General features: G+C 39.2%; 1 protein-coding gene across 5 annotated transcripts in view; it reads right to left on the reverse strand.

The window, feature by feature from the left end:
• LOC114267696 (callose synthase 2) overlaps nucleotides 1-22,594 on the reverse strand; it is a 92,892-nt gene that overhangs the window by 30,892 nt on the left and 39,406 nt on the right. For 3 of the 5 annotated variants that reach the window (XM_028208743.2, XM_028208745.2, XM_028208744.2), the window contains exons 16-23: nucleotides 16,119-16,453; nucleotides 15,892-15,944; nucleotides 15,743-15,803; nucleotides 15,112-15,193; nucleotides 14,976-15,025; nucleotides 14,797-14,883; nucleotides 5,559-5,690; nucleotides 5,359-5,453 (exon numbers count right to left, since the gene is read on the reverse strand). In XM_028208743.2, coding sequence (XP_028064544.2) covers nucleotides 5,359-5,453; nucleotides 5,559-5,690; nucleotides 14,797-14,883; nucleotides 14,976-15,025; nucleotides 15,112-15,193; nucleotides 15,743-15,803; nucleotides 15,892-15,944; nucleotides 16,119-16,453 — 895 coding nt within the window. The remainder of the gene's footprint in view (nucleotides 1-5,358; nucleotides 5,454-5,558; nucleotides 5,691-14,796; nucleotides 14,884-14,975; nucleotides 15,026-15,111; nucleotides 15,194-15,742; nucleotides 15,804-15,891; nucleotides 15,945-16,118; nucleotides 16,454-22,594) is intronic. The other 2 variants (XM_028208747.2, XM_082916118.1) reach the window with 1 other exon arrangement.

Genomic DNA, 22,594 nt, shown 5'->3' on the forward strand with positions numbered 1-22,594 from the left:
CTGTCCCGACATTGATTCCGGTTAGCTCCTTCATGGGTCTGACAAGACTCTGTAAACTGTCCCGACATTGATTCCGGTTAGTTTCTACAAGGGTCCAGCAAGACTCCGTAAACTGTCACAACATTGTCTGCTACAACGGTCCGACATGACCCCATAAACTGTCTTCTACATCGGTCTGACACCGCCATCCAGTGTCCTCTACACCGTTATGACACCACCATACAGTGTCCTCTACATGGTTATGACACCCCCATACAGTGTCCTCTACAACGTTATGACACCACCATCCAGTGTCTTCACCAATGGTCTGACACGACCATACAGTGTCTCTTATCCTCTTTTATTTTTATGTATTTTCTTGTTTTGTTACTCTCTCCAAACTCAAGTTGGTTAGTTCCTATCCCCCTTGAGTTTGCGGGGGGCTGTTAAAATCCACCTACTCTCCACCTACTTCACCCACTTAAACCTACTCCACTAAACCTAACCCACTACACCACTACCACCTCACCTACTCCACTAAACCTAACCCACTACACCACTACCACCTCCACTTCACCTACTCCTTACCTACTACACACTCACCCTCTTCTATATATAGGAATCATGAATCATTGTAATGTACATCAATATATATCAATCAATAATACATACAATTTATTCTCTCCTTTCTCTATATCAATATATTTTTTACATGCCTTCTACCATCAGAACGGTCATTGGAAGTATCATTGTCCTAAGAAGGGATATTTGTCTGCTTTGCCTGTGTCTTCTCAGCAATTTCCGATCAAGTTTTGCTTTCCTCCTCTGAGTACTGTTCGGCCTCTTGCCGATTCTACTACATCTGCTCCGGCTCTTGATCCTGGCTTGGCTTCCTTGACTGCTCACATTAGTCAGCTTCAGCATACATTATCTACCTCCCAACCATCCCTGTCTGCCTCTATTGTTTCCTCTCTTCATTCAAGTTTGCTTGGGTCCGACAAGACTCTGTAAACTGTCCCGACATTGATTCCGGTTAGTTTCTACAAGGGTCCGACAAGACTCTGTAAACTGTCCCGACATAGATTCCGGTTAGTTTCTACAAGGGTCCGACAAGACTCTGTAAACTGTCCCGACATAGATTCCGGTTAGTTTCTACAAGGGTCCGACAAGACTCTGTAAACTGTCCCGACATTGATTCCGGTTAGTTTCTACAAGGGTCCGACAAGACTCTGTAAACTGTCCCGACATTGATTCCGGTTAGTTTCTACAAGGGTCCAGCAAGACTCCGTAAACTGTCACAACAACTGTCACCACATTGTCTGCTACAACGGTCCGACATGACCCCATAAACTGTCTTCTACATCGGTCTGACACCGCCATCCAGTGTCCTCTACACCGTTATGACACCACCATACAGTGTCCTCTACATGGTTATGACACCCCCATACAGTGTCCTCTACAACGTTATGACACCACCATCCAGTGTCTTCACCAATGGTCTGGCACGGCCATACAGTGTCTCTTATCCTCTTTTATTTTTATGTATTTTCTTGTTTTGTTACTCTCTCCAAACTCAAGTTGGTTAGTTCCTATCCCCCTTGAGTTTGCGGGGGGCTGTTAAAATCCACCTACTCTCCACCTACTTCACCCACTTAAACCTACTCCACTAAACCTAACCCACTACACCACTACCACCTCACCTACTCCACTAAACCTAACCCACTACACCACTACCACCTCACCTACTCCACTAAACCTAACCCACTACACCACTACCATCTCCACTTCACCTACTCCTTACCTACTACACACTCACCCTCTTCTATATATAGGAATCATGAATCATTGTAATAGAAATCAATATATCAATCAATAATAATACATACAATTTATTCTCTCTCTTTCTCTATACATTATTTCTTACACTTCTTCAGGTATTTTTTCGTCTGTCTAGATTTTTAACTCTGGTGCCTCTCATCATATGACTCCCCATCTCTCATTACTTCAAAATTGTACTCCCCCTCCCTTTCCTATTACTGTTAATGCTACTAATGGGTCTGGTTTGTCTGTTATATCTGTTGGGTTTGTTTTACCGTATGCTATGTCTGCTATCTCTATTCCATTTGTCCTATATGTTCCTCAATTATCTGTCAGTTTATTATCTATTAGTCAACTTGATGCCTCTAGTTTTGATGTTATCTTTTCTTCTTTTATCTGTTCTATGCAGGATCGGATGTCCAAGCAATAGATTGGAATTGGCCGTAGAGTTGGAGACCTTTATGTAATAAAGAGCTTGCATCTGCCTATGACTACCTCTCCGACTGCCTTTTCTTCTTTTTAGTTAGATTCTCTGTCAAGTCCTTTCTATTTGTGGCATTCCAGATTAGGGCATTTGTCTGCTGACCACTTACGGTCTTTAGCTCAGTAAGGTATATTGGATAAAATTTCTCCTAGTCAACTTACCGAGTGTCAGGGGTGTAAACTTGCCAAAATGACAGCCTTACCTTTCTGTAACAGTACTTCTATATCTACTACACCGTTTTCTTTAGTTCATACTGATGTCCGGGGCCTTTCTCCTATTCTCACCAAGGGGGGTTTTGCATACTATGTGTCCTTTGTTGATGATTGCACCCGTTACACTTGGGTTTATCTTATGAATCATAAATCCGATTCCTATCAGATATACCGTACCTTTCAGTCTATGATTACTACTCAGTTTGGGTCTACAATTAAAGTGTTACGGTCTGACTTGGGTGGGGAATATTTTAAAAATGAGTTCTGTGAGTATTTGGCCAATTTGGGTACCATTCACCAAACTTCCTGTACAAATATACCTGCCCAAAATGGTCGAGCCGAGCGTAAACACCGTCATCTCCTTAAGACAGCTAGGTCTCTTCTTCTCTCTACCTCAGTTCCGGCTCCATTCTGGGAGGAGGCAGTTCTTACTGCTGTTTTTCTTCTCGACCGCATGCCTACTCCCCTTCTTTCTGGTCGGTCTCCTTATGAAGCTTTGTTCTCTCACATTCATAACTACTCCCTTCTTCGTGTGTTTGGGTCTTCCTGTTTTGTCCTTCTTCCCTGCAAAGATGGGACCAAACTTGGTGTCCAGTTTGTCCTCTGTGTCTTTTTGGGTTACAGTCTTACTCAGAAAGGCTACCACTGTTACGATTCTGTCTCTCGTCGCCTTTACGTCTCCCGTCATGTTGCCTTTCTCAAACGTCTGCCTTACTTTCAGTTTCCCCCTCTCATTGCTCCAGTTTCCAAAGAGGATTTGGTTCACATTGACCCCTTTCCTTCTGAGGTCCCATCTAATGAGTACATCTCCATTGTTCCTCTTGAGCCCATTCCTACTTCTCCGTCTGCGTCACCTATGGCTCCTTCTCCTCATTCGGCTTCTGCTTCCCCTCCGTTGTTGGTCTATTCTCGTCGCCAGACTCCTCTACCACCAGTTGTCTCTACTCCGGTTGCTGCTCCTTCTGCTTCTGACGACTCTAATCCTGCTGCACACAGATATCCTACTCGTGAGCGTCGTCCTCCAAACAGGTTGGATTGGTCTAATACATGTTTTTCTACTTCCTATCGTACCTTTTTGTCTGTTATTCATTCTTTTTCAGAACCACAGTCTTACACGGAGGCCTGTCAAGATCCTAATTGGGTTCAAGCTATGGAGGATAAGTTGTTTGCCTTACAGAAGACTAACACTTGGGAGTTGGTTCCTTTGCCTGCTGGCAAGAATCTGGTTGGTTGCAAATGGGTCGATAAAGTCAAGACTCATTCTAATGTCTCTCTCGAGCGCTACAAAGCTCACTTAGTTGCCAAGGGTTTCTCACAGGAATATGGTATTGATTATGAGAAGACATTTGCCCATGTTGCCAAGATGACTATTGTCCGTACCTTGATTTATGTTGCTGCTGTTCGACATTAGCCTCTCTATCAGATGGGCGTTAAGAATGTTTTTCTTAACGGTCATCTCACTGAGGAGGTCTACATGCGTCCTCCCCCTAGTCTTCTCCACTCCTCTGGGCAAGTTTGTCATCTTTGGCGTGCTCTGTATGGTTTGAAGCAGTCTCTTTGTGCTTGGTATGATCACTTTCAGACTGTCATTACCGAGCTTAGGTTTCATCCTTCTGCTTCCAACTCTGCTTTGTTTCTGAGATATACCTCGACTGGTTTTGTTGTTCTCCTACTCTATGTGGATGATATGATCATCACCGGCTCTGACTCTTCTGCTATCTCTGAGGTCAAGCAACATCTCTTCCGCACCTTAGAAATGAAAGATCTGGGTCCATTGCAATATTTTCTTAGTATTGAGGTTGCCTCTTCTTCAAAGGGCTATTTTCTGGTTATTCACCGTGCCGGTCTTACTGATACTAAAGTTCCTGATACACCTATTGGGCTTAATGTGAAGTTCAACTCCACTGATGGTGTCCCTCTGGATGATCCCACGGTCTATCGCGAGCTGGTGGGTTGTTTAGTTTATTTGGCTGTCACTCGCCCTGATCTTGCTTATGTTGTTCATGTGGTTAGTTAGTTCGTTTCTGCTCGCTCTACTCATTGGGCTGCTTTGGTTCGCATTCATCGCTATCTCCGGGGTACCATCTTTCAGGGCTTACTGTTGTCCTCTACTTCCTCTTTAGACTTGGTGACCTATGCTGATTCTGATTAGGCTGGTGATGTTAATGATGGCAAGTCCATCTCTGGTTTTTGTATGTTTCTTGGCGATTCCTTGATCTCTTGGAAAACCAAAAAACAAACTGTTGTTCGCTCGCTCTACTGCCGAAGCTAAGTATCATGCTATGGCTCATGCTCCTGCTGAGCTTGTTTGGGTTCGTTGTCTTCTCTCTAATTTGGGTGTCCTTCAGTCTTCTCCGACCTCTCTCTATTGTGACAACAACAGTGCTATTCAGATTGCCCACAATACTGTCTTCCATGAACAGACGAAACATATTGAGATTGATTGTCACTTTGTCCGCCAGTATCTGCAGTCTAGCTCTATCTCGCTTCCTTTCGTCTCCTCGGCTTTGCAACTTGCGGACTTCTTCACCAAGACTCACACTACCGCTCGGCTTCAGTTTCTTCTTAACAAACTCTCAGTGTTTTCTGCTCAAACACCTTGAGTTTGAGCAGGGGTGTGAGAATATATTGTGTATAAATGGCATTGTGTGTATATATGGCGTTGTGTATATTAGGAATTAGGCGTAAATTAGGCATATAGGTGTATTTCCTTTTTCAATCTTTCCTTGTTCAGCCATAGCTTAGGGCTATATGAACTGGTGACTACTTTGTAACACAATACAATTGAATATACAAGTTTATTCAGAATCTTACAAAATTACATTTCAAAGGAAACATTTCCCAGTGTTGAAATCATCATATTACCTATTATTTATTAGATCCTCCTCTCTGAAGCAAGTAATTATCTTGTTCCACAACTGAGCAAATCTTGCTGCCTCCTTCCCTTTGTTGGATGAGATCTGAATAAACAGCCAATTTCCAAAAACTTAATAAATGACACGAACGAACCAACTAGACAAATCAGAGTAATATTGTGATCAACAATGTAGAAACAATGATTGTACCTCATCAAATTTGCGAGAGAATGCAGCTTTCAGTCCCTTACGCTTCTCACTCTTTTCCAGAGGAATCAAGCGGGCATTGAAAGCACCTGGCAATGATTGAAATCGGGACCTCAACATCTGTAATGTCCGAATCTGAATGCAAAATAAAAACAGAGGATTTATCATTACAAGGACCAAAGATGAACCAATTGCAAGGCAGATTTTTAAAGCAAACTACCTTCTCTTCCATGGGACCATTCAGTTGTCTAACAATTGTAAGAGAAATAAAATACGAATTTTCAAGAAACATGACATTCAAAGTGTTGATAATTATCCCAGCATCCAACTTACAAGTTATACAATGGAACTTTGGACAGAAAAGTTGAATGAAGATTAAGATAAGAGAACAATTCCAGAAAATCAATTTGGTCTTTTGCCTAAGAAATTCCACATAGAAGCTATTTGCCACATCGGCAAATGGAGAAATACTAAATGCATAGAAGGAAAATAAATAAATAAAAAGGAAAATACGTCCACCATATGTTATTTATTCATTTGGAAAAAGTATAATACGGTTGTTGAAAAGATAAATAAGGGTTTAGACTATCACTTAGATTTCTCAATGTGATTAAGAGCTTGTACAGAAGCTCTGACTAGTGGCAAAACAAGGGGGAAGATAAATGAATCCCCGAAAAAATAATTTTTTTGGCTCTAATTGTGAATGAAATTACTAGACACATTCAAGTGACTATCCCCTCGTGTATGTAGTTTGCTAACAACATAAAATTAATTAGCAAAACCAAAGTAAGAGTGGACTCTTAGTTAAAATTAAGAATCCACAGTTTTAGTTTACGTCACACAAGGATGCAATATATAGTGTAATTTTTTAATATAACATGCGTGTAATTCTAGCAAAACTAGAAGTAGCAATAAGGATAGATAGAATCTTGATCGTCATGAGAGACCAAAAAGTGGCTATTTTCAATTCATTGGATAAATTATTCAAGAGTAAGAGAAGAATGAGAAGTATGGTTCCTCCAAATCTTGGATAGGATGAATGAAATGGAAAAATACTTCAAGACTGTTGTCTGATCATAGAATTCCTACAAAATTGTGGGGAGTTCAATAAGAGAAAAGCTATAAGTCCAGTCATGTTATATAGACTGTTGTACAAATGTTTAAGAAGTCCAACTAAAACAAGGATGCTGAAAAGAATGAAGCTTGTTACTTTAAAAGAACTAATAAGAAAAAACAAAATACATTTGTGGTAATTTATGGGCACACCCACTAAGATTTGTTTAATTTTTTGGATAAGTAACAAAAACTGATATATATATATATATATATATATATACTAGTGAAACAAGGCCCATGCTACTTGTACAATTAATTTTTTTTTTAAAAATTTTGATTTTACCTTTTCACTTTAATTTAGTGTTTGTTTTAATTAGAAAAAATATAATAAAATGCTTATCTTGTAAAGGTTAAAAATTAATAATTTTGTTCTATTTCACTAAATTTAATTATATTCGGCCTTTATTTCAATTAATTAAGTATTATTTGATATTATTATCCCAAAATAAGATTTTTCTTCTCAAAATTGAATGGAGTATAAGATTAAACAAATCAAACGTTCATATTGTAGGGTTCGTTGAGCATATCATTCATTAAAAAAATCAAATTAATCGGATATGTTTTGAATTAAAAAGAACTTCATGCTATTTTTTTTTTAAATAAGAAGTCTTTTTGTCCAACAATTGGAGAAAAAAAGAAAAAATTATGGGAAATTCTATTTACACATCATACAAACTCTCAATACACACCACAATATGTAAATTTGAACAAATTTTTTTTATTCATAACTTTAGATCCGAACATTTGTTATTTGTTTGAAAGTTTATATCCGAACACCATCTGTGATGTGTACTGAGAGTTTGTACAATGTGCAAATATAATTACCCAAAAATGATACCTTTATGAAAGCTGATTTTTCCAAAATAACTCTCCAAACTCCACCCAAAAATAAAATAAAATAAAGAAAGAAAGAAAAGAAAAGGAAAAAAGAAAGAAACCAAAAATAGCATAATGAAAAATTTAAAAACTAGCCGAGGACAAAATAGGAAATAGAAAACCCTTGCATACTTGACCCAAAAACCTTACATATTTTCCAAAAACCCTTCACTCAAGGTCATTCCACCAACTAAAGTAAAGGACAAAATAGAAAATAGAAATACAAGTTAAGGGAAAAATAGGAAAACAAAGTACAAGCCACCAAAATGAAAGAGATTCTTATATCTATACTACTATAAGAAGCACTTATGTTTTGGGAACAGTGAAATGGGTTGTATTTTGCCATCTTTGTCGCTTTTGTCTTTTGACTTTTTTTGGTATTACTGCTTTGGAAGAAGACTTCATGGTAATTATGGTATGAATGTTGATCAATTTTGAGGTATGAATATTTTGTTTTTGGCTAATATATCTATATATATAAGAATCTCTTGCATTTTGGTGGCTTGTACTCTTTTTTTCCTATTTTGCCCTTTAACGTTTATTTCTATTTTCTATTTTGTCCTTTATTAGTTGGAGGAAGGACCTTGAGTGAAGGGTTTTTAGAAATTATGTAAGCTTTTTGGGTCAATTATGTAAGGGTTTTGAATTTTCTATTTTGTCCTTCACTTGTTTTTTAATTCTCCATTTGCCATTTTTTTGTTTCTATATATATAAGAATCTGTTTCATTTTGGTGGCTTGTACTTTTTTTTCCTATTTTGCCCTTAACTTGCATTTCTATTTTCTATTTTGTCCTTTATTAGTTGGTGCAATGACCTTGAGTGAAGGGTTCTTAGAAATTATGTAAGGTTTTTGGGTCAATTATGTAAGGGTTTTGAATTTCCTATTTTGTTCGTGGCTTGTTTTTTAATTTTGCCATTTTTTTGTTTCTTTGTTTCTTTTTTCTTTTTTTTTTTTGGGGGGGGGGGGGGGGTGGAGTTTTGAGGGTTATTTGGGAAAATCAACTTACATAGAGGTATCCTTTTTGGGTAATTATATTTACACATCGTACAAACTCTCAGTACACATCACAAATGGTGTTCGGATATAAACTTTTAAAAATTGATAATTTCGTTCTATTTCACTAAATTTAATGATATTTAGCCTTTATTTCAATTAATTAAGTATTATTTGAGATTATTATCCCAAAATAAGATTTTTCCTCTCGGAATTGAATAGAGTAGATGATTAAACAAATCAAATGTTCATATTGTAGGGTTTGTCAAGCATATTATTTATAAAAAAAAATCAAATTAATCGGATATGTTTTGAATTGTTCAAAAGAACTTCATGCTATTTTTTAAAAATAAGAGGCCTTTTTATCCAACAATTGGAGAAAAAAAGGGAAAAATATGGGAAATTTTATTTACACGTGACATCATACAAACTCTCAGAGAGGAAAAGAAAAAAGAAAAAATTAAAAAAAAAAAAAAACATATTAGGAAAAAAATGTCAATAAAAAAATTTGATTTTCCAAAATTATCCCTTTTGAGTAATTATAAATATATTAAAATTTTGAAAAGATAAGGACATTAGAGGAAAAAAAAAATTGAAATTGAAATTTAAGTGTAATAATTGCATGCCCCCCTTACAAAGTTGGAACCCCCAAAAGTGATCAACAAATTGAGATAGAGGGAGATAAATGTATACATATGGATAATGCTATAATACACACCAAATAATCATTCTCTTTAAACCTCTATCATTGAATTAAAATCAAATCATTCTTCTTTAACCTCTACCAAATGATTATTCCACTATATTTTTCTTCCATCAAACAAACACTACCTTAAAATAAAATAAAATAGACAAATTTTAATAAAAACAAATAAAAAAATGGCCGACTCACCCACGCCTTGCATGGTCCTACCTACCTAGTATATAGATATATGTCAGGAGAGGTGAGACCTCTATACATTAGGCGTATACAAAAAGACATCCAAAAAATTAAGTTCCCATATAAAATCTACAAGAGAAAGGGTGGCTTCGTCCAACAGCAAGGCTTGTCGTTAGCATTCTTGGTGGCATAGGTTTGAATCATGAAACAATCTCTTTGTAACACCCTTGGTGCTATTGCATGACATGTGCATATTTTTGTTCATATTTGAATGCTTAAAGTCCTATGTCACATGAAATTCTCTGAAACATGCCTTGATCAAAAAATATTTCTAACTATTTTGTTTTTGGGGTTTTTTTTTTTTTTTTTTTGGGGGGGGGGGGGTTGTTCTTTAGTGAGATTTTTTTCATATTTTAGTTTTTTTTTTTTTTTTTAAATCCTGTTTAGATGCACCTAATCTAGATACACCTAAAAATAGAATATTTGTGAAAAAGATTCCTTTTGACATAGAAGATCAGATTTTAGAGAATCTCCAAAGGTCTTGGTGTTAATATATATAATATATCTACATAGATAATATATATAATCTATATACATAGATTAGATTAATGTATAGTTAGTGGCAGTAGTGGCATTGTGCTTTCGGCTGCTTTTCCTTTCTGTCCCTTTCCTATGATGGTGTCTGTATAGCTTTAGCATCTTCTCATCTCCTATATATGAAGGAGTGTGTGTATCTATTGTAAATCAACAAATCAATACATAATTCATTTTCTCTATTTCTCTATACATAAAATCTAACACTTGGAACTTCTTTTGGGTTGTGTGATGCAATCTTAATCCTAATTGTGATAATAACGAATTCTAGCTGTGATGCCTAGATTTTCTTCTTTTTTCTTCCTTACAAATCTGTGATATTAAAAACTTTGAAAACCTAGGATCAGATCAGATTTGCCCTTCTTTCTTTACCTTTAACCCTAATTTTACAAACCTAAGCTATTGAACTGTCAATCATGAACTAGCCAAACCAAACTAAGCCTTGCTTCCCAGTCAAGTGGAGTTGGCTACATAAATCTTTTTTTACCATTCAGCTTTTTCAAAGCCTATATACTCAATTAAATTAAATAAATTTATATTATTTTTCATTACTACATCCCATGTCAACTTAGGTCTTTCCTTCCCATTAGCATCTCCATTTATGGTAATCCTTCAACTACAAACTTTATAAAAATAAAAAAAAAGCAAATAATTACTGTAGTCACAGCACCCAGAATAGCCCCTGAACAGTCCCCATAAACCCCACCTCTACCCTTTCGTTATGACATGACAACCCTAAATGCCTATATCTTTATCACCCTCAGCCACAAAAAGTATTAATTACAACTGTAAATGTAGAGCTTTTGCTGCTGTGTGCAATCATTCTACATCACAATAGTGCTTCATTAATGTCGAGAACAACATAGTATCATCATGTTTAATGAATCATGCATGGTTTTAACTATGAGCTCAAGTCAGGCTACAGCAGCCTTGTATATTCTCTATTTCCCAAGGACTTGATCTTATGAATCTAGAAACAGGTGAGCTGTCTCTTTCTTTACCATCAGAAACTCCTTCACTTGAAAGTCCCCATTTCAAGATGGCAAAGTATCATTCCTAAAGACAATCCACAGTATCGTGCAGATTCATTTCTGTTAGAATTTCCCATCTTTACCTTCACCTACTCCACTACACACTCCACTTCACCTACCTCCACTTCACCACACACTCCACTTCACCTAACCCACTATCACCTCCACTACACCTACTACCACATTTTCTTCTATATATAGATTGTATAGGAATTGTAATTAATCAACACAACAATCTTGTAATCAATCTTGTATCAAAACATCAATCAATAATACTACAATTTTAACATGGTATCAGAGCCAAGTTAAGATCTTAGTATTTCCCGCTTCACCGGCGGGCGGCAACCTCGCCTTGGCCGCCCGCCGGACCTCAACGTAGTCCCCTAGAATTTTAAACACATACCAGAAAATATTCTTCCTTTGTCATTGTTCCTCCCTCTGTTCTTATGCCGTCTTCTGTATTTGACAATATGAGGTATGAACACCCCAGTTCCATTTCCAGTCCTCATAGATGAGAGCCTTGTCTTCTTTAACTATCTTGTGAAGCTCAGTGCTAGAAGATATACAGGCTCTTTCATCAGGTTGTTACAACCATTTTCTTTATTATGATGATCAGAAACCTGCTCATCATTGTCACTGTCTTGAGATCCAGACGAGGGTGTAAGACACGAAGATTGGAACACTCTGCTTCCTCTGGATCGACTCCGACGAATTTTAGAAGACGATGAAGACGAGGACTCAGCAGCATTGGGTTTGCTACTGCTCGATCCCATCTCAACCCAACACCAACGGCTTCAAAGACCCACCAATCTTCACATGACCAACCAGAGAACAAAAAAAAAAAAAAAAAAAAAACACCCAATTCTAGATCCAAAAGCTGCTGCACTTGCCGTTTCGATTGGATCTCTTATTGTGGCTCTAGTGGCTGCATCATTTTCTTTTATGTGACTATTCCAGGTTGTTGAGAACAGATGAGAGAGGACAAGAGGGACTTTTGTGATGTTTTTGTCTGTTGGACTTGTTATTGCCGCACTCCCATGCCTTTTTCTCTCTCCCACTTTACTTTTTCCACCACCCACACCACACAACCCCTTTCTTTTCTTTTCTTTATTTTCCACTCACAAAACATTATCATCACCTTTTGCACCTCACCCGTTGCTCCACTTTTTTTTTTATTTATTTTATTTTATTTATTTCTTTATTTATTTATTTTATTAAAAAAAAAAAAAAAAAAAAAAAAAAAAAAAAAAGAGGAAGAAGACGAACTGCAAACTCATTTTATTCATATCGGGCCTCACCCCGATCACCATTTTACACCAAAAAAAAAAAAAAAACAAAAAAACAAAAAAACAAAAACAAAAAAAAAAAAAAAAAAAACCACACCCACAGTGGGATTTTTCTTTTCCCTTCTCTATTCTACTGCAGGTCTCTTCTTCTTGCCTCCGTCCTGAGCGGCCCTTGACGGTGTTGCCTCCGTGCTTCCTCGACCACCAAGCAAGTTGCCTCCTCCCTGCTCCTCCACTACAGCATATGGCGGCCCTCCAAATCGGAACATCACGGTGGCCTTCCGCTTCAGCTCCTTGTTTTCTGCCCTTAGCACGCTTATCTCTGCTCGCGCATCCTTATACATGCGTTGGAGCAGAGCCAGCTGGGAGTTTAAATGCTGCACCTCATTTGTCCTACTCTGCAGCCGGTTCGACAAATTTGTGACCGCCGTCATGCTTTCCACACATGCCTTCAGTGTATATTGATTGGCTTCAACATCTGACTGCCCTGCCATTCTTTGCTCCACAGCCCGCATCGGAAAGTTCAACGGAGCAAACTCCGGGGCGCTTGGTTGAGTTTCCAGTGCCACCGCACCAGTTCTCTCTCTCGTTGACTCGTTGAGGTCGGGAAAGAGGGTGAGCAGCCCGCGGGAAGACGATGAAGCCATTTTCTAGGCACCAGAGTGTTACACAGTATCTCTCTCAGAACTCTCTCTCAGACAACAGAGTGTTACAGAATCTCTCTCCAAAATCTCTCTCAGAATTTCTCTCGCAGGTTTTTTGCCTCAGCCTCAGCCTCTGTCTTATAGCCGAGGCAGCCACGCGCATCGCGCGCCTCTTACCACCAGCCGACAAACGGGCACGCAAGCCAAGGCGCCCACGTGCCTCGCCATCATGTCCGGCACACCTTTTTTTGGGCACGCCTTTTGATGGCACGCCTTTTGAAAGATTGGGCACACCTTTTGAGGATGCGATTTTTTAAGGGGTCCGACAAGACTCTGTAAACTGTCCCGACATTGATTCCGGTTAGCTCCTTTATGGGTCCGACAAGACTCTGTAAACTGTCCCGACATTGATTCCGGTTAGTTTCTTTATGGGTCCGACAAGACTCTGTAAACTGTCCCGACATAGATTCCGGTTCGTTTCTACAAGGGTCCGACAAGACTCTGTAAACTGTCCCGACATTGATTCCGGTTAGTTTCTACAAGGGTCCAGCAAGACTCCGTAAACTGTCACAACATTGTCTTCTACAACGGTCCGACATGACCCCATAAACTGTCTTCTACAACGGTCCGACATGACCCCATAAACTGTCTTCTACAAACGGTCCGACATGACCCCATAAACTGTTTTTCTACAACGGTCCGACATGACCCCATAAACTGTCTTCTACAACGGTCCGACATGACCCCATAAACTGTCTTCTACAGCGGTCTGACACCGCCATCCAGTGTCCTCTACACCATTATGACACCACCATACCGTGTCCTCTACAACGTTATGACACCCCCATACAGTGTCCTCTACAACGTTATGACACCACCATACCGTGTCCTCTACAACGTTATGACACCACCATTCAGTGTCTTCACCAACGGTCTGACACGACCATACAGTGTCTCCTATCCTTTTTTATTTTTATGTATTTTCTTGTTTTGTTACTCCTCCAAACTCAAGTTGGTTCGTTTCTCTCCTCCTTGAGTTTGCGGGGGGCTGTTAGAATTTCCCATCTTTACCTTCACCTACTCCACTACACACTCCACTTCACCTACCTCCACTTCACCACACACTCCACTTCACCTAACCCACTATCACCTCCACTACACCTACTACCACATTTTCTTCTATATATAGATTGTATAAGAATTGTAATTAATCAACACAACAATCTTGTAATCAATCTTGTATCAAAACATCAATCAATAATACTACAATTTTAACAATTTCATATGTCACACTCCAATTAGCAGCACTTCAATTAATCATTCAATAGATGAGATCCAATATGTCATCATATGTAGAGGTAAATCTACAACGGATACAATTTGCTCATTATGTGAAGAAAAAAAAAAAAAAAAAAGGTATCCCAGTGTTCAAGGCTCCCACTAAAGGAAGGTCTAAGGATGACAAGATGTACATAGCCTTAACCCCCATTTCTGGAGAGGTTTTTTTTGCGACTCAAACTGTGCTGCCAGGACACTAATGACCAGCCTTTCGCATTGGGCAAGCCTTTACCGTTGCCCATGATGTAGCTTATTAATAAATGTGTTGTGTTATAATACCAGTAAAATCTTGAAAACACTGATAAAAATGACCTATTTACGTAGGTATCCACTAATCCTTTAAGCCTCGTCCTTCATGACATTGTAGAAGGGTTGACCACAAAAATATATAGCCTGAAGAGTCTATGCTTGGATAGGGCGTAAAACAACAAAAACCACCAATTTCTATAAATGCAAGCTAGATAATCGCAGGTTCCACTGACCTCTCCAAGACGGCGAAAAGCACCATATATGCCGCCAAATATTGCGCAGAAAATAGCATACCATATCTGGGTATCCATGAAATAGACCTGTAGTGGTCATTGCTTTAGACTCAAATAACAAAATGAGCTTGGAGAAATTGAATGGGACAGATCCAACAATAAAATACAAATGAACTTACAAGAAAAATAGGTGCCCAGAGTGCAATCACAACACCAAGATTGTTCTTGGCTACAAAAAGATAAATATAACATTAGAAACCATCTCTTCCTTTATGTAACAGTAACATACATAAATAACATTCACTCATTTGTTACCTCGAGGGAAGAACTCATGCCATTGGTAAGTTGGTGTCTGAGCTTGCATGATAGCTTTCGTAGGATCCACAAGAGGCTTTATCTGTAACAAAGAAAACAAATGAGATAATTCCCTACTGTATGCCAGCAAATAATACTTGACCTCGAGTCTCTATGATAAGGGAAATTTGATGTGAGAGAGTGCTAGGAAAGTAAAAATAGGAACAAACTTTTGTTCATCTTAAATAGCACAAAATGACTGCCTAAGACTCAAATTGTTGTTCTTACACTTGGATGCCTAAGATTTTACATCACACAGAAAGATGGGAAAGTAGATTGACAGAGACGTCTCTATGATAATATATTTTATTCAAAGTAATTGTTTTACATAATACATATTATGTTGTTTCACTTTTTTTTCCCCTTCCTTTTCTTATCATAGTCCAGGCCTTTCTTTCATGTACATGAGCAGAAAGTTCAAAATATCATTCACCCAAAATCATTTCATGAAAGATTAAATCTTTTTAGATTATTGGTCTGAGCCTGCCAATTAGCATTTTTTATCCCACTCAAGTTGAATTGAAACAAAGACTCCCCTCTCACTAGAATCAGTGCTGGGGTCTTAGCAATTGAGAATGAATAAGAGGAACACCTCTACATAGTAACTGAAAGCTAACTTTGCCACAATGAGGAGAACCCAAAATGCTGTATACCTGAAAGTTGAAACAGATGTTATCAGTTACAACAGCAAACATCTGATTCAAGCCATACCCACCTGACAATCTGACATTGTATTCTTACTTGACAAGAGAAAATGCACTCTCATGCATTCCCCTTCCAACATAGAGCCGAGGCTGCAAGACATCACAGGATATCAGAACGGTTGCAACAGAAAAACTGAAGGAAAAAAAAAATAATATTAAAAAGCAGCAGCTTCAGGTATTGTTTTGACAGACACAAAGAAGTTTTGGAAGTATGGGCCAAAAAACATAATAATCATATAAAACAACGTGGAAATTCCTGCATACCTGAGACCACCACATAATGAGCATCACAATCTTATAGTCTGACCTTTCTAGATACCGACGGATGAATGGAAACAGAAACAACAATGCAGAGAGCATATTTGGAGATAAGTAAATTAGAACTGCCGAAATGAACAAAGAAGATGAACTTGAACTATTGCCAAACCAACTCCTAATGGTCTGTGCAAATCCAGGAGAATTTTTCAAGCTATACGCATAAGTTACTGGTAAAATTATCACCCAAGCCGCAGCAGAAACAGCCTTCAAAATGTATCTTAGTTTAACGTGCAATGACATGCTGTGCCTGGCTTTCCAGCTCATAATTATATCAAGGACAGCTGCAAATATGAAGAGTCCATAAATCAAATGACAACTTTCAGCAAGTAGATTCTCATTATATTAATTGTTGAATGCAGAGGAGTATTATGGAGAAGATAGTATTATCATTAGTTCTTATAATAAGCCATTATCTTTTCTTACTGAAGTTAAAAAGAATAATATATTAATGAGTCTGAAGAACATGTTGTGACAAACCGTAAGCTTTACCACTTAAGGTTAGGTTGCATCAAACATTAAACAATCTTTAGTTCAACAATAACATAGGTGATGTATTTAAAACCTGAATGTGAAGAGATTCGAATTCAGGCTTCAAACCCATCAAAAACGGATGTGAATGCGCTTGGGAACAATGGGTGCTGCCTCCACAGGAATATCACTCAAGGGCTAGAAATCAGTGTAGATTTGAGGGATTGTCAATCAATAAGAACCAGATTTATATGAATGTGTTGCAACTCTATAATCTTTTGAAAATATCAGGTTTTGAGGGTGACAATTCGGGTTTTGGTCTTTAATTTTTGAAACCTCCTCATTTTGCAAGCTTAATTGCAATGTGTGTAGTTGTCAAGTCACCAATTGTTCTAAAAGCTTAAGACACCAATTGTCCCGAAAGCTTAAACGTATATCAAGCTATCGAAAACCCTCCCTCGTGTGCAACCCCGTCTTGCACATGGAGAGACAAACAGACCAAACAGAAAGAGAAGCAAATAACTAAACAGAGAAGTAGAAACCAAACGGAGACAGATTCTTAGATGCCAACGAAGAGACTTGAACTCAAGACCTCTCTCAACCTAAGCTCTGATATCATGTTAAGTCACCAATTGTCCCAAAAGCTTAAATTGTTAGGAAATGGCCCCAACAATGTATTTACAGCTATCCAACAATAGCACGGGTAAACTGGGGCCAGCAACTGCAGGAACATTGATTTGTGATATGTTGGGTGAGGTTTTGTTCACTTTTGCAAACTCTTTTTGGGTGTGTTCTAATATGGTTACAAAAGTGATGGGATGGGATCCAAGAACAAGACAGAGAAATTAGAAAGACAGGAACCCAAAAAGGGTTCTAGAGAGAGAATATCTCTGTATCAATCAATTGTCATATAAATGATCACTACTTCTCTAGATATAGGCCACTAGCCAACTACTCACCAACTCACATGTTAGGCACACTTCCTACATTAAAAAGCATATGCTTGTGCACATGGTATTAATCTTTGCAAGAGGGTTGGTTTGTCACATGTTTCTACTGAGCTGGATTCCAAAGATTTTATGGTATTTTATTAGGTTCATGTTCAATTCTGTGCATTCTATCACTATGAATATTAAGGGATGCTCTTAGGGACTCACTATCAAGTTTCTCATTGTTTAAGAGAAGTTAATAGTGGGGATGATGCTCTTGCTAATTGGGGATGTGATCATCTAGATGATTGTTTTCCTTCTTTTCAACGTCTTCCAACTTAGATCCGAGGTCTTATCAATTTGGACAAAGTTGTTAGAATATTCATTTATATATCATTTATACATTTATAATTATCTGTTTCCTGATTTCATGCCTTGGGGCTCTCCTTGTAAGTTATGTTACTTAATTAATATAAAAGGGAAGGAATTGATATTCATTCACCAAGGTTTGATTTTACCTAAACAAACATGGTATCAGAGCCCAAACCCTAAACCCAGCTCTCCCGCCACCTTCCATCACCACTCTGAAAAAACCATCTCCAGCCAACCCACCACCACCATTTTTCGGTCTCTCATTTAGCTATCTGGGGCTTGCGCATGCTGCAGCAGGCCTTCCAGGCTCAGCCAACAGCCGTCGAAGGCCATAGAGGCCAGGACGAAACCAGCAGAGGTAACCCAGGACCAGACGACTTCCGCTAGGGCTTGCGCACACAGCAGCAAGCCTTCCAAGCTCAGCCGACAGTCGTCGAAGGCCATCCAAGCCAGGACGAAGCCAGTCGGAGGTCACCCAAGACCAGACGCCTTCCGTCGGAGTTCACCCAGGACTAGGCGACACCTTTTGGCAGTTCGACTGTCTGTTTAAGTCTAGTCGGCAGTCCCTTTGTTCCTCTGTGGCTCTCGCATGTCTCTGTGAGGTTTGGTACTGATATACTGATCGTGATATCTTAAAAAAAAAAAAACTTGTTTTGATTGAGGTTCTGGTTTCAGTTATTTTTTAATTTATTTTTGGGTCAATAGATGGCACCAATAATTTGATTTTCATGCGCCCATAGTGGCTGTGATTGTCATTATTTGGTTGTTCTCTTCCTCCCATAGTAGTGATTCCTGCTGGTTGTGGTTTAAATAAGTAGCATACTCAAATGGCCGAAATTACTAGTGAATCCACCACTCGTGTCCAACCACCTCAAGTGGAGAGCCTCATTGTGCCTACTCAATTCGAAAACTACAATCCTAGCCTCAAAATTACCACCTCGTTGTTTAATGATCATAATTATCTAGTCTGGTCGCGGAGTCTGACTCTTTTTTTGAAGAGCAGGGGGAAGATGGGTTATGTTGATGGAAGGGTTCAACCACCAGGTCCCAATGATCCTGGTTATGACCAATGGGAGATTACTAACTCCTTGATTATGGGGTGGCTTATTCATTCTATGGTTGCCGGATATTGGTGAAGGCTACTTGTCCATGGAAACTGCCCGGGATGTTTAGGAAGCTATGGCTACCACCTATTCTCGCAAGGGCAATTTTTCGCAGACCTTTGAGTTACGTCGTTCCATCGAGCGCTCCGTACAGGGGATGCAGACTGTTCTTCAGTACTTCACATTTCTTAACAATGGTTGGAAACGTCTTGATCACCTGCAGGACTATAAACTGGTTTGCACTACTGATTCTGTTGGCTACATGAAGTTTATTGCACAGGAGAGGGCCTTCAAGTTTCTGGAAGGTCTCAATCTGGAATTTGATCCAATTCGGAGTCGTGTCCTTGGCATGGATACTCTTCCTTCTCTTCAGGAGGCCTTTGCTTATGTACAGAATGACGAGAGTCGTCGTTCTGCTATGATGCCAACTGCTTCTCCAAAACGCTCTGCCTTACTTTCTGTTCCTCCTCGGGATGGGACCAATCTGCCCCGTGCTTCTCCTAATCCTTCTACAAAGGACCCTTTGTTCTGTGATTACTGCCACAAGCCACGACATACTCGTGAGACCTGTTGGAAGCTTCATGGGGCTCCATCTGGCGGTCGAGGTGATCGGTTTGGTTCTCGCGGAGGCCGGTCCGGCCAGTCTAGAGGACATGGCTTTAATCCACGGGCCCATCAGTTCAGTGCAGTTGGCATACTTGATTCCACTCCAGCCCCAGCTGGCTTGTCCTCTGATGGGGTATCTAGCCTGTCTTCTTCTGAGTTTGAGGATGTTTTGCGTCACTTGTTGGACTGCCGGTCTTCTACCACTCCTCCAGATGCATCCTCTTCTTCATTTGCCTGATCAGGTAACTTAGCCTCTCTTCCCAGTGCTTTCATATCCCATATGTCTGTCCCATGGATTATTGATTCTGGTGCCTCAGATCATATGTCTGGATCTTCTGATCTCTTCTCCGACTATAAGCCCTCTTCAGGACACGACAAAGTTCACATTGCAGATGGTACTATTTCTTCTGTCTCTGGGAAAAGTTTAATTTGTGCCACTCTTACCCTTCCTCTCTCTTCAGTTTTACATGTTCCTAATTTCTCTGTTAATCTTTTATCCTTGAGTCGTATTACTCAGAATTTGAATTGTAGTGTGACTTTTTTCCCTGATCATTGTCTTTTTCAGGACCTTATCACGAGGAGGACGATTGGCAGTGGTAAAGCAGAACATGGTCTCTATATCTTGGATCAGGCTGACAAGGTTGCACATCATTCTATCCAGTCTCCAACCACCAAGGACGATTTATGGTTGTGGCATCAACGTCTTGGTCATCCCTCTTTTTATCTGCTTCAACATTTATTTCCTTCTGTTTTTACCACAAATAATGTGTCTGACTTTCAATGTGAGTCTTGTCAACTTGGCAAACAAACACGAGCTTCTTTTGCTCCTCATATTAATAAAAGCGTAGTTCCTTTTTCTTTAATACATTCTAATGTTTGGGGTCCATCTTGTGTTATGTCTTAAAAGGCCATAGATGGTTTGTCACGTTTATCGATGATTTTTCCCGTACTACTTGGGTGTATCTCATAAAAGAAAAGAGTGAGGTTTTCTCTGTGTTTCAAAATTTTCATAAAATACTTTGTACTCAATTTGGGTTGTTGTCAAAATCTTACGTTCTGATAATGGGGGTGAATACATTGATTCGGGGTTAGAGAGATACTTTTCCACTCATGGCATTATCCATCAGACTTCTTGCACCAATACCCCGCAACAAAATGGGGTCGCGGAGCGCAAGAATCGTCATCTTCTTGACATGGCTCGGTGTATGTATTTTTCTATGGGCGTGCCTCGGTCCCATTGGGGCAAAGCCGTTCTCACCGCTGCCTATCTCATTAATCGTCTTCCTACTCTAGTATTGCATAAAAAGGCTCCTCTCCACGTTCTCTTAGGGTCCACGTCTCTGTTTTCCATTTCTCCAAAAATCTTTGGGTGTGTCTGTTTTGTTCACAATCATTCCCCTACTCGTGATAAGTTGGACCCTCGCTCTCTCAAGTGTGTTTTCCTCGGCTACTCCCCTACTCAAAAGGGATATAAGTATACTTAGAAAATATGAGGAAGAAGAACTCCGAAAAATATGAGGAAGAAGGAATATATTTTTGTTATATTCAAAACTTCTTATCTTACAAGACCAAATGACACTCCTTATATAGGAGATATTACAAACATCATTATAACCCATTATATGCCACTTACATATTATATATTACCACTATCTACCACTAACATATTATATACATGCCACTATCTACCACCAACACCACTATCACATATTCTATACATGCCACTATCTACCACCAACACCACTATCACATATTCTATACATGCCACTATCTACCACCAACACCACTATCATATTATATACATGCCACTATCTTATTATTAACACAAATTTCCAGCAAGTATTATCATCCTCCTTCTCGTAAGTGGTTTGTGTCCATGGATGTCACATTCTTTGAGTCCCAGTTTTACTTCTTGTCTTCTCCGGTGCCCCAGTCATCCCTTCAGGGGGCGCCTTAGTGTGAAGAGATTCATGTTATCCCTGTTACTCCTATGGTGGAATCATTTGTTCCCTCACCAACTATTGCTGAGACTATAGACTTTAATGCCACCAAGGACAGGGAAGGGCAAGTTTATATCAGGGACAGACAGACAGAAAGTTACTTGGATACAAGAGACCACTTCTGCTCACCCACTGCCATCTCCTACTTCTGATAAGAGTCCAGGTAACTTTGACCCTGTTGTTTCTCGAGTCTACTGATATTGCTATTCCTGACACTACTGATCTTGATATTCCTATTGCCAAGAGAAAGGGTGTGAGATCTTGCACTCAACATCCTATCTCTAATTTTGTGTCATACTCTCATTTGTCGTCCTCATATAGAGCTTTTGTGTCCAACATTTCTTCTGTGAGTATACCTAATCATTTTCAGGATGCTCTCACTACCTCTGAGTGGAAACTTGCTATGATTGAGGAAATGAAAGCACTTCGTAAGAATGACACTTGGGAATTGACTGAGTTACCTAGGGGCAAACGAATTGTGGGATGCAAATGGGTGTATATAGTCAAGCACAAGGCAGATGGTTCAGTTGAGCGTTATAAGGCTCGACTTGTAGCAAAGGGTTTTACTTAGACATATAGGGTGGACTATCAAGAGACATTTGCTCCAGTTGCGAAGATGAATTCTGTCAGGGCACTCCTTTCTCTTGCAGCTAATTTGGATTGGCCACTTCACCAGTTTGATATGAAGAATGCTTTCCTCCATGGTGACCTAGAAGAAGAGGTGTATATGGACATTCCCCCTGGTTTTGAAGATCTTCAGACAAAGGGGAAGGTATGTCGACATCGAAAGTCACTATATGGTCTCAAACAGTCTCCAAGGGCTTGGTTTGAGAGATTTACTCAAGCGATGGTGAAGTATGGTTTCAAACAAAGTCAGGCTGATCATACTCTGTTTGTTAAACATTCCTCCCATGGTAAGACAACGGCTCTCATTGTGTATGTGG

This window comes from Camellia sinensis, chromosome 2 (genome assembly GCF_055761805.1).
Source record: "Camellia sinensis isolate YWXY chromosome 2, ASM5576180v1, whole genome shotgun sequence".
Lineage (NCBI taxonomy): Eukaryota > Viridiplantae > Streptophyta > Magnoliopsida > Ericales > Theaceae > Camellia > Camellia sinensis.